Consider the following 13604-nt stretch of genomic DNA (forward strand, 5'->3'; position numbering starts at 1 on the left):
GATACCTATAGTCCTTATGTTGCATTTCCTAATTGAGTTGGATATTCCCCTAAGAATTTCTTCATTTTTTAAGTCTTAGTTCTCTCTCCCTTCTCCACTTGAAGCATTTCTATATTTCCGTGCTCTAAATTACTAATTCTGTCCTCCATAACATCAGTGGTGTTTTCTAAGGTGTCTAGATTGCTTTTTCTTTCATTTGTTGTGTTCGTCATCTCCAGAATTCCTGTTTGGTCTTTTTTAGAGTTTCGTTCTCTTTGGTGAAGTATTCCTTCTGCTCATTAATTTTATTCCTGAGTTCATTTAAGTGTCTGAGTTTTCTTGTAACTTACTGAGTTTCTTTATGACAAGTATTTTAAATTCTCTGTCATTTAGATTGTAAATTTCTGTGAGTTCAGGATCGGTTTCTGGACACTTGTCGTTTTCCTTTTCCACTGCAGTTTTAATGTAGATCTTCATTGTGTTTGATGAAGTAGCCCTTTGCTGGCGCACAGTGGTAGTATCTGGATGCAGATTCCACTTTCCGGCTCTTGGGGGAGGACAGGAGAATGATTTCTGAACCTGCCGTGTCTGCTGGAAGTTGTGCTGATAGGGCTCATCTGCATTTGCCTGCTGGCCGCAGCTGCTTGGCGAGTCACACTTGCATGTGCAGGTGCTCTGGTGCAGAACTGCTGCCTTGGCCAGGGACTGGCCAAACTGGTGCGCTAAGCAGAAGGGGAGGGGTGCTTTCTTTCATGTGTGTGGGCCTGCTCTGCGCTCATGAGCAGTTTGCCTGGGCTGCTGTGCTTGGTGGGAGTGCCCACCTGGTGGCTGGGCTGCAACTCTGAAAATGAAAGCGTTCACATGCAGGCCTGCCTGCTCCCCCACCTCCTCTTACAGTTGTGTGCCGGCTGCTTTGTGAGGACCTACAACCTAGATAGCTGCCACTGGGGATGGGAGGAGATCCACCCACCTCCTTCCACTACTTCCTGGGGTTCCTCTACACCCACCTTCAGATGTATGGCTTCATGGTTCTCTCAGATGTCCTCTTGTGCTTTTAGGGAATCTGCTGTTGGTTAATGAATGTCTATTTGGTTGTAATTTAGGAGGGAGAGACTAAGGGAGCAGCTCACTCTGCCACAATGCTCTTTTTGGTTCTTGAACTGCTAGTATCAATACTTCTCATTTGGCCAAGGGTTTTTATCTAAACATTGTAATAAAAAACATAGAATTTTAATATGTGATCTCTATCCAATACTTTATGAGTAATCCTAAGTCATTTAATAAGAAAATCTCAATGTAAATATCTAGTTTATAAGTAGATGTACAGATTGTAGGTTAAAAAATTCTTTTTGATAAAGAACTATTAAATTATAACATAATGCAATGAATACTTTTAAGTGAGAAGTCTCCTGCTGTATTTTAAATATGATTTGATTTATAAGTTGACTTATATACAGTTCTTAATGCCTGTACTTATTATATAAAAGTGAGGGATACTTATCTTAATATGCATGATGCTGTTGGAAGGTGGATAGAAAACTAGAGATGATAGTCTCTTTTTACGGGCGTAGAAACTGAGACTCAGAATTAAATAGGCTAAATTAGCTGTTAGGCGTGCTTGGTTTAATTCTCCTTCCTTTCTGTGATTTTTTTTAGTGTTTTCATTTAAAATTCCTGCATGTTTCTGTTTCATTTAGAATTCTTCCTTTGGGAAATCATTGTTATCCCAAGAATTTGTAATTAAGTTATCTAAGAATTTATACACAAAGCATTTGCTCTAAGTTTTGAGCATCAGTAATTTCTTGAGTATTCTAAAGAAATTGATAGTGTGTAGGATATAGTTGTAAAGTGTTTTTAAGGTGTTGTATGTTAAAGTTATTTTTGTAGCTCCATTTTATAATAAAACGAAAGCCTCAGTGCTCCAACTGGGGGATTAAAAATCAGCAAGAAGGTACAGATTCCACTCTGTTGCATGGAAAGAGCTGTTTCTGAAGTCTGTGTGTGGTATGGTTATTCAGAAAGAGAGTTCAGAATGTACTGTGTTTTGTAATTGCTGAAAAATCCTGATGTGGTGGATAGTGTGTCACTGGCAGAGCTGAAGAGCTGTGGTGGGCAGAAGCAGGTTTCTCTTGTAATGATGTATTCCTAAATGAGACACCCAGAGGAAGCACCACACCAACGCTGTGATTAAATAACTATCAGAGCAAGCCAGCCCCTCCACTTGTTCATTGAATCCCATCCCCACCCACCCACTCAGAAGTTCTTCTCCTGAAATTATCCCTTTTGTCTCTGGCTTCATCACTTTTTCTCTATTTACTCTATCATTTTATCAGCATTTAATATGTTCTCCTATTTTCCATCTTAAAAATATCTTCCCTTAACTCCATGTCCCCTTCAGTCCATTTTCCCTTTTCTCTGCTTTGTCCCACATCTGCTACATAAGATTTGTTATTTAGTGTTTACAATATATGGTAAAAGATTATTTCATTCTTTCTTCACAGGGTTAATTTTCTCTAAAGTGAAGCAGGTTGATAATCTAACAGAAAACTTGAAGGAGCAGATATCTAAAACTTTTTATGAACCAGTTTGCCATTGATGAATAAATTGGTTGTTTGGTTTGTGGTTTGGCTGTTTGTTGATATCCACCAGTGAGAGAAAGTAGTTCTTTATAGACCTGTTTTATGATAGGTGTATTTCAGGGGAGGAAGACATTTCCTCTACCCACTGTGGATTCTTCTGGCTGGAGAACGAATTAAATTCACATGAGACAGAATAACAGGAGAAAATTAAACAAAGCTTTATAACATGTATACATGGGAGAGGCTCAGGCAAACTGAGCAACTCCCCAAAATGGCTGAAGCCACCACCTTAAATATCATCTTCAGCTAAAGACAAAGGAGGATGTTGGGGGTTGGGGGAGTCAGTTATAGGAGGTTACCAGATTATGCAGATTTGCCTTCCACATTGATTTATCAAGAGTTTCTAGAGATAAGGTCATCCCCCATTCTTCCTGGTACAGAGAGGAAGACACCTTTACAGATGGAGATTTCCTTTACAATGCAATTGTTTCTTAATAAAGGATAAGTAAATTCCACTTTTCAGAGTCTCTTTCCTGTCTGCAGTTTTCAAAAGTAACCAGCCCAAAATAATCCTCATGCCAAAGAGACATATCTTGGGTGTCCAATTCCTGTCCCTCACAGTATTAAGAGTTGTTCACAATTTAGGTAGCTGCAGTTGTATTAGTTTAATTAATTAATATATTTTTTATTGACTTGAGATTCACATAAGATAACCACTTTAAAGTGAAAAATTAAGTGGCATTTCGTGCATTCACAATATTGTGCAATTACCACCTCTATCTAATTGCAAATATTTCATCACCCCAAAAGGACACCCTGTACCCATTCAGCAGTTACTTTCCATTTCCCTCTCCCCTGAGCCCTTGGCAACCACTGTTCTAGGTTCTGTCTATGGATTTACCTATTCTGGAGTTTTCATACAAGTGGAATCATAGAATTATGTGACCTTTTTTGTCTGACTTCTTCCACGTAGCATAATGTTTTTTGAGGGTCATTTAGGTTGTGTCATCTACCACTACTTCATTTCTTTTTATGACTGAATAATATTCCACTGTATGAATATACCACATTGTTTATCTTTATTTGTTGATGGACTTTTGGGTTCTTTCCACCATTTGGCTAGTGAGCCACTATTTGGCTCTTTAGAATAGTGCTGCTGTGAATATGAGTGTACATATATTTATCTGAGTACCTGTTTTCAGTTCTTTTGGGTATATACCTAAGAGTGGAATTGCTGGGTCAGTTTTATATTTAAATTTTTAAGGAACTGCCAAAATTTTCTATAGTAAGCTGAACGATTTTACCTTTTCACGAGCAACGTACAAGGTTCTAGTTTTTCCATATCCTTACTGACATGCATTTCCCTTTTTGGGGTGTAGTCATCTTGGTGAGTGTGAAATGGTATCTCATTGTGGTTTTTTTCTTTTTTTCTTTTTTAAAGATTGGCACCTGAGCCAGCAACTGTTGCCAATCTTTCTTTCTTTTTTTTTTCTTTTTTGCTTTTTCTCCCTGAATCCTCCCAGTACCTAGTTGTATATTTTAGTGTGGGTCCTAGTTGTGGCATGTGGGACGCCACCTCAGCATGGCCTGATGAGCAGTGCCATGTCTGCACCCAGGATCTGAACCAGTGAAACCCTGGGCCGCTGAAGTGGAGCGCTCAAACTTAACCACTCCACCATGGGGCTGGCCCCCTCATTGTGGTTTTGATTTGTGTTTCCTTAATGACTAATGATGTTGAACATCTTCTCATGTGCTTATTGGCCATCTGTAAATCTTCTTTGGGGAAAGGTCTATTCAAGTCCTTTGCCCAGTTTTTCATTGGTCTGTCTTTTTGTTGTTGAGTTGTAAGAGTTATTTATATATATTGTGGATACATGATTAGGAATTATGTTGAACCTATAGATCCATTTGAGGAGAATTGCCATCTTAATGATCTTGAGTCTTCAGTTCGTGGCTATGGAACATCTCTTCATTTATATAAGTGCCAGTTTTTTTCAGTTTATCAGTTTTAAGTAGTTGACTTGTGTTTATGGGCAGAGTTGGAAGGATATTACTGAGGCAAGAATGGAAATACAAGTTAAGTGATATTTCTCACTACCTTATTGAAAAAGACAGCTAATGATATTACTGTATTTTATTTGGAACTTAGTAATGCACTTTGGATTCAACAATGAAACTTAAAAAACTTTTATGGTATATTAGTTCAAACCTAATACAAATCTTTTACAAAGTATTCTGGTTCCCAATAAAGTGCCTGTGCTATCTTTTGACTATTTCTCTGTGAGAACCTTATTCTTGGTAGGGTTTTAGCAGGGTTTCTGTGCCAGTTTTTGGTTACCACTCTTGAAGTAAGAACTGTAATTACATTGTCAAAATAATATTTAGAGTATTATTTTCAGAGAATAATTGCAGTGGTGTGAGAGTATATTATGCTCATCAAATTTTATGTAAACACAAGCATGAGTTATTTTAATTGAGTTATTGGTGTTGTTTTTGGCTTTTATTCTTTTCTAATCTGTAAAAATAATGTTGGGATTTTTGACGGGCTTTGTAACATTTGCAATATTTACATAAAGATCAGTTGATAAGCTGTTTGGTAAAAGTAAACCATCATTTGTGCTTGTCCGGAGTTTTCTTCTCTTGTTTCTAGCACATCTTTAAACCTTTTCCTTCCCAGAATTGTGTTCTGATTCAGAGTGCTAATTTTTAGTTGCCTGGTCAGTTGTTGGGTCAGTTGTTGGGTCAGTTGGCTTTCAGACCAACTTTATTATGGTCTTTTTGTGTGTGTTATATTAAATTTTACAAGGTTTTGAGTATTCTAACATATTCAGTAGAAATAAAATTGTCATTTTAAACTATAACCTAAGATTAAAAATGAAGATTTTTAAATTATAAACCTTTTGCATAATTTCATTATAACTTTTAAAAACTCAGAAAAGTGGGAAAAAATAATTATTACTGTATATGCAGACTATATTAAGCACAACTGTTTTTTTGGTCATTTTTCAGTATTTGTATGGATGTGAATGGATACTTGAAATTTTGTATCCTGCTTCTTTATTTTAGATTATAATGTAGGACCCTCCTCAGCATGGATGCCTGGCATAGCTGGGGCATGGCCCTGGAGGGTTGAGGCTTGGTCAGTGGGGCCCTTGTTCCCTTCCTCCTTCTCTCCCTCCCTCTGTTCCTCTTTCCTTCCTTTTCTCCATCCACTCTGCCAGCTAGAGTACAACCAGGGAATGGAAACTGCACTGGAATTTGAACAGGCAAACTGTCATATAAAGAATTGTTCACTGTAACAAAGGCTTGAAATAACAAGATTGACTACTAAGTAATAAAGAGAATGCCAAAGAATACAGGAATTGCAGATATAATGAGTAGCCCAGTACCCCTAGGGCTGAGATGAGTGTCCATCTCATCTCGGCTCCCCTTCCTCTAAATCTGAGATCCAGGTGTTGTTGGAAAGGGCATGGTTGTGGCTCACTGGGTGGTAGTGAAGTCACTGAGGAGTGGTGTTGGTGGAACCATCCACAGGAAGGTACCATGACCCGGAACTTGCTTTGAAGCATCCTGAGGAAGTTTCTGCTTGCTGGACAGTGCTGGTTGGTCATGCTCTGCAGGAGCTAATCACTGAAGAAGATGTTCACAGCGGGAGATGGATGCCAGAGAGACAGCGTGCTGTGGAAGCCTGGCCAGAGGAGAACCCCAGAACCGCGAAGAGAAAAACCTTCTCTCCCTCTGTTCTCGCAGTGCCCTTCCAGTGCCTCCTCTGACAAGGCTGAGTATGCCAGTTGGCAAAGGAGACATATTTGAGGGCCTCACCTCTGTTTTTATAGAGTGGGCAATGAAGGATTTATTTGGGGCTGAGAGGCAGTGATTGATGACTGATACCACTCAAAAATGTTTTAAGCGCAGTCTGTGTTTTAAGCGCAGTCTGTGTAATGGAGCTCATGGATGTGAATCTCTTGGATATAAAGGACTTTGGAGAACCTTTAGTTCCTGTTGTGTTACATCCTCACAATCACAGTGTTATTTTCTCACTAATTTTTACCAATCTGGTGGGTGTTTAGTAGAATCTTGTGGTTTTCCCATCAGGATGAGCACTTTTCCATATATATATAATTATTATTTTTTTGCCTTTTGGATATCTGTGCTTTTTAAAGATTTTTTTTTTTTTGCTGCCCTTGTATCTATTGGATTGTTTTTTTAAATGATTTATAAGAGCTCCTTTAATGTATTCTGTGTATAAATCCTATGGCAGTTATGTGTTCCATATCTTTTCCTATTCTTTGGATAGTTTTAGGGTTTTTTTTTACTCTTTTTATGGTGTCTTGAGAAAAAAATGTTCTTAATTTTAATCTAGTCTATTAATATTTTTCTTTATGGGTATTATTTTATGTCTTATTTAAAATAACCTTTGTTATTCTGCAGTGTTGTTTTCTATTTTTACTTTTTTACATTTAGATGTAGTACTTGGAATTGAATTTTCTGTGTTGTATGAGGAAGGAGTTGAATTTCCATTTTTCCATGCTGATACCCAGTTGTTCCAGTGTTATTTTTTTAATTTAATTTTTTTGGTGCGGAAGGTTTGCCCTGAGCTAACATCTGTTGCCATCTTCCTCTTTTTGTATGTGAGCTGCCGCCACAGCATGGCCACTGACAGGCGAGTGGTATAGGTCCACCTGGGGACCAAACCTGGGCTGCTGAAGCAGAGCGCAGCAAATGTAACCACTGGGCCGCTGGGGCTGTCCCCCAGTGATATTTTTTGAAAAGACCATCTTTTACTCAGTGATTTGCTGTCATGTCTCTGTTATTAATCACATGTCAGTATGGATCGGAGTTTATTTCTTGTTCTGTTCTTTTCTTTCGGTCTGTCTGTTGCCCCAGTACCACACTGTTAGCTACAATTGATTACTGTCTTGTGAAGACGAGTCCTCTTACCTAGTTACTTTCAACAGCATCTCAGCTATTCTTGGCCCTTTATATTTTGATGTACATTTTAGAATCATTTTGTCAAATTACACAGACACACGCAAGCATATACACATCTGATGTATAAAATTACACACACGCGCACACTCAGTTGGGCTTCAGATTCACATTGCATTTAATCTCTAGATAAGAACTGAGTCGTCTGATCTGAATAAGGTGCAATTCTTCGCTTGTTCTACTTGAATGTCGCTCAGTCAAGTTTTAGAATTTTTTCCTTCGTGATATTGTACATCATTTTTAGTTACATTTTTGATGCTTTATAAATGGTCTCTTTTCTTGATATTTTTGCTTGTTCCTTATATAGAAGTAATACTGATTTTTTATATTGACTTTCAATCCAGCAACTTCTGTGAACTCTCTTACTAATTTAAACAGTTTATACACTTAAAAAATATTTTCTATTTCTATTAGAAATGACATTTCATCTGTGGGGGAAAAAGACGGTTTGGTTTCTTCTTTTCCAATCCTTAGGCCTTTTACTTCTTTTTCTTGCTGGCCAGATTTTCAATACAATGTTGATTAGAAATGGTGATAGCAGGTACCTCTGACTCATTCCCTTTCAAAAGGCATACTCTCTTTCTCTACACTTAGCCACTAATTATCGTGTGTGCTATAGATTTTTTGTTGATGCCCATTTTTAGGTTAAAGAAGTCCTCTTCTATTGATGGCTAGGAGGTATTTTTTGGTTTGTTTTTTTAAAATTCTGAATGGGTGTTGAATTTTGTCAGCTGCATTTTTTGCAGTATTTGAGATGATCAGATGAGTTTTTCCTTTATTAGGTTAATGTGGTCACTTATAAATTTTGATTTTCTAATGTTAAAGCAGCTCTCAACGCAGGTATAAATTCAACTTTGTCGTGTTATATATCACTAGACTCATTTTGTTAATATGTTTTTAGTATTTTTTACATGAGCGTTATTATTTTCCTTTCTCAAACTATTCTTGTTCTGACTTGGGTATTGTAGTTATGTTAGCCTCATAAAATTGGTTTGAGAGTCTACTCTCTTTTTTTCTCTTCTCTGGAAGATTTGTGTAAATTGGAATTATTTCTCCCTTGAATGTGAACTGGCCAGTGAATCCTTCTGGGTCTAGGATTTTCTTTGTGGGAAGATGTTTGACTCCTGATTCAGTTCCCTTAATAGTTATAGGACTCTTCACATGTTCCTTGAGTATTTTTCCAACTCAGTTTTCATTACTTGTATTCTAGGGTTTTGTTCATTTCATTTAAACTTTCAAACAGTTTGGCATAATGTTGTTTGTAATGTTTTCTGATTTTCTTTTCTGATGTCTGCGAGATCTGTGGAGTATCCTTTTTTTTTCATTTCTGAAAATTTAGTGTCTGTTATTTGTGCCTTTTCTCTTTTTGGATCAGTCTTTCCAAAGGTTGGTCAATATTGAACTTTCTGAAGAATCAAATTTTGGGTTTGTTGATATTTGCTATTTTATGATTGTTTTCAATTTTAATAATTTCTTGTTCTTAATTTTTCTTTTCTCCTTCATTTTTTTGGGTTATCTTGCTATTCTTTTTGTAATTTCTTGAAAAGAATGCCCAGCTCATTTATTTTCATCACTCTTCTCTCCCAACATATACATTTTATAAAGCTATAAATTTCACTCTACTGTTTTAGCTGCATCTCAAAAGTTTTGGTTTGTAGTGTTTTTGTTATCATTTGTCTTGAAATGTTTGATTTCCATTATTATTTCTTTTTTGTCTTCATGGGTTCTTTAGAAGTGTATCTTTTAGTTTTCAACATATGGGGATTTTCTAATTATTTTTGGATTTACTCCCCCAAATAATTGCATATTTGCACTTATTCTCATAATTGCATATAAGCATAATTGCAGTGTGGTAAGTGAACATTATCTGTATATAAGTCCTTTAAAATTTGTTGAGTATTGTCTTTTGTTCCATTATGTGGTGAAATATTATTTTACAGTGTGCTGTATGTCCTTGAGAAGACTGCATATTTTTCAGTTAAAAAAATTTTCCTTTTATCAGTCAACTTCATATGTAACTACCAGGTAGATATTCTGATAAACATGAGGTAATGCTCTTACCATATTGGGTTGATATAGTCAGAGGGATGATTCCAGAATTGTGATGCTTTAGAATTGCCTAACTTTGGTGGAGTTACTTACAACCTCTGTGGGTCTTGGTTTCCTGTGCTCTGTAATGAGGATAAAAGTACCTGTTTCAAGAATAAGATTCTTAGTCAGGATTCATACAGTAAGCACTGAGGTTTCCTTTTAGAGTCTCTGACCACAAGAGCAAACACTTGTTTTCATTTAACATTTGGAAATCTGACTTTTTAAACTAGCATTTGTCAGGTTTGTATTGTATGCTAGTAGAGAGCGGGGCAGGGGAGCATTGATTGCATCCCCTACTATGTGCTCAGCACTGTTGGTGAGCTCACATTTCATCCTTACAATACTCTACAGAGCAGATATTATTATCCACATTTTGTGGTGAGGAAATTGGATCTCAAAGGTTAAATAACTTGCTCAGGTTCCTACTAAGTTGGGAATGGAACTTACGTCTTTTTCTTTTTTGGTCACTACTAAACAGTTTTATTTTATTGTTATTCTCTTTTTGATAGACTTAATTTTTTAGAACAGTTTTAGATTCACAGCAATATTGAGAAGAAGATACAGAGATTTCTCATATATCTCATGCCCCTACACCCACACAGCTTCCCCCACTTTCAACATCTGGCACCAAAATAGTACATTGGTTGTATCATTCTCACCCAAAGTCCAGTTTACATTAGAGTTCACTCTTGGTGTTGTACATCCTGTGGGTTTGGACAAATGTATAATGGCGCGTATCCGCCATTGCAGTGTCACGCGGAATAGTTTCCCCGTCCTAGAAGTCCTCCGTGCCCCTCCTGCTCAGCCCCCTCCTCTGACCCTGGCAACCACTGATCTCTTTACTGTCTCCATAGTTTTGCCTTTTCTAGAATGTTATATAGCTGGAATCATACAGTATGGAGCCTTTTCAGATGAGCTTCTTTCACTTAGTAATATGTGTTTAAGTTTCCTCCATGTCTTTTCATGGCTTGATAGCTCATTTCTTTTAAGTGCTGAATAAAATTCCATTGTCTGGATGGACCACAGTTTATCTGCTCACCTACTGAAGGACTTCTTGGTTGCTTCCAGGTTTTGGCACTTGTGCATAAAGCATAAACATCATGTGCAGGGTTTTGTGTGGACGTAGGTTTTTAATTACTTTGGGTAAATAACAAGGAATGTGATTGTTGGATTATGTGCTAAGAGTATGTTTAGTTTTGTAAGAAACCACCAAACTGTCTTCCAAAGTGGCTGTACCGTTCTGCATTCCCACCAGTTACTCCACATCCTTGCTGGCATTTGGTGTTGTCAGTGTTCTGAATTTTGTTCAATATTCTGCAGTTTTATTTGGTGAAATATTTGAAATATGTTAGCTAGGTTTTATTAAATCTTATTCAAATCTTTTAAATATACTGATATTTTTGTCTGGTTGTTCTATAAGTTACTGAGAATAATATACTGAGAAAGATATATTACTATTGCTGAATTTAATTTTGCATTTTTCTTTCCTCTGTACTTTTGTCAGTTTTTCTTTTGTATGTATTTTTGAGGACATTATATTATTAGGTGATTCCAATTTAAAATTGTTCTATCTTTTTGGTGAATTAAGTCATTCCGAAATGACTTTTTAAAAAAATGTCCAATAATGCTTTTTGCGTTGAGGTTTATCGTGTCTGATTTTAAGTGGTATGTGACTTCCTTTTTAGGCTGGTATTTGCCTAGTCTATCTTTTTACCATTTTTTAACTTCCAGTACTTCTATAGCCTTATGTTTTAGATGTCTGTTTTTAATAGCATGTAGTTGGATTTTTAAAAATCCAGTCTAACTGTCTTTTAATTGGAGCATGTATTCCAGTGATATTTCATGTGATTACAGGTATATTTGTGTTTACATTTACAATCCTTTTAAGAAGTTAGTTTTTTATAGAGTACATTGCTTTGGTAAGGCATTTAAAATGTCATGCCCAAAGTTTCATTGTGGCAAGAGATTTTATAGTTAGAAGAAGATAATAGAAACTTCCTGTTTAATAACATGTGGAATATTTCTTATTAAGATGTATTTATTCAGTATATCTTTTTTCCTTTTATGAATCCTCAGCTTTTCGTTGTGGTCTCCAGTTTTTAGGCAACGTTGCCTCACGGAACGAAGATTCCCAGTCTATTGTTTGGGTACATGCTTTCCCAGAACTCTTTCTGTAAGTGTATTGATACAAGATTTTCTAACTTCTGAAAAGGTTGTGGTTATATCATTCCATTTACGTAAAGTTCTCAAACAGGAAAAACTAACCTTTAGTAATAGAATTCGGGATAACGGTTGTGTTGGTGAGTGGTGGCGAGTTCAGTGCCGACTGGGAGAGGGCACCAGGCAGTCTCCTGGGATTCCTAGAAGTGTTCTATATCTTGATCGGGGGGATAGTTACATAAGTATATACATATCTGATAATTTATTGGGCTGTGCACTTAAGATTTAAGCATTTTATTATATGTTTTACTTTAAGAAAATGAAAGTTTTGGTTAAAGTAAGAAATATTTAAATAAAGACATAAAGACACTGTAATTTATAAGAAAAAAGCATAAAACATTGAAGTATGGTCAATGAAGTAATCGTTCATTCATTTATTGAGCACCTTGTACATGCTCAGCACAATGTTACATGTTTTGGTAGATATGGAGAACTGTACATATAGATAGCCAATCCGTTTATCTAAATTGGTTCATGGTACTTTTCCTGGTGATTTACACTTTGTTCTGACCAGCTCTGTTAGATCCTAAGGAATTGAGCGTTGAGATAAAAGGTGAGCAGGTAATGGAGGCAGGATGGGTCATAGGAAAGGCACTGCCTGGGAGCAAGAGGCCTGGCTTCTAATCTGTTGCCAGCGAATGGGGTGTTTTTGGTGGTGGCAGCAATATAAGCAGCAGAGCAGCAGCTATTGTTTGAATTCCCTGAGCTGGGTATTTTCTGTAAGTTATTCCTGTCCTGTACAATAGCCCTGTGGGGCAAGTGGTTCTGTCCCCATTTGGACAGATGAGGGAACTGTCGCTTGTTGAGTAAATGGCATAGCTGGAATATAAACCCTGTGCTGCTTTCTGAATTCCAAAGCCTATGAGTGTAGGCTTTTTGTTTTTTTTATTTTTAAATTTTTGAAATTTTTTGGTGAGGAAGATTGGCCCTGAGTTAACATCTGTGCGAATCTGCCTCCATTTTTTTATGTGGGACACCACTACAGCATGTGGTCTAAGTGCATGCCTGGGATCTGAACCTGTGAACCCTGGGCTGCCAAAGCAGAGCGTGAGAACCTAACCACTGTGCCACCGGGCTAGCCCCTAGTGTAGGCTTTCAAAATACCAGCTGCCTAAATTCTGTGTGGCCATCCTGGTTGTATAGATTTTCTGGGCTCATCTATAATGTATAGTGGTAGGATCAGATAAATTCTAATATTCTCTCTAGTTCCCTGAGTCTATAACTGGCTCTTAAATTCCTGCAAATAATCAGAGGTGAAAGCATAAAATCTATATAATATAATAATAATTGAGCTTAGGTGGAAGGGAAAAACTGTGGAGTTCAATCTACAGAAGTAGAAGTTACTCAGTTTTGAGAATTCATTTCTTTAAAACATTTTGAACACCTACTATTTGCCAGGTTGTGAGCTGGATAAATGGGATACGAGTAATTTAGATATATTCATTACTCCCAAAATGCCCATGCTGTGGTCGGTGACAGAAGGGAATAGACAAGCACACTGCGGTGTAAGAACTAACATAACTCGGGTAAATCCAGGTGTTACAGGACACAGAGGAGAGGCTCTTGAACGGGTGTAGGCGGTCAGAGAAGTCCTAGCAGTTTACATGTTATCCTCACAGAAGCCCTGTGAGAGAGGCTGAGGTCTTGTTACTGTGTTCCATTTTTATATCAGAAAACAAAGTGAAAGAGCTTATGTGACTTCCTTCTGTATGTGTTTGTGAGACAAATATAAGCAAATTTGAATTC

The 13604-nt window shown here is 37.0% G+C and overlaps 1 protein-coding gene across 3 annotated transcripts in view; it reads left to right on the forward strand.

The window, feature by feature from the left end:
* Nucleotides 1-13604, forward strand: part of ATXN10 (ataxin 10) — a 189936-nt gene that overhangs the window by 37537 nt on the left and 138795 nt on the right. For all 3 annotated transcript variants that reach the window (XR_011433567.1, XR_011433568.1, XM_023631242.2), the window contains exon 4: nt 11715-11811. Coding sequence is in view for 1 of the 3 variants with exons in the window: in XM_023631242.2 (XP_023487010.1) it covers nt 11715-11811 (97 nt within the window). In the remaining 2 variants the exon portion in view is untranslated. The remainder of the gene's footprint in view (nt 1-11714; nt 11812-13604) is intronic.

This window comes from Equus caballus, chromosome 28 (genome assembly GCF_041296265.1).
Source record: "Equus caballus isolate H_3958 breed thoroughbred chromosome 28, TB-T2T, whole genome shotgun sequence".
Taxonomy (NCBI): domain Eukaryota; kingdom Metazoa; phylum Chordata; class Mammalia; order Perissodactyla; family Equidae; genus Equus; species Equus caballus.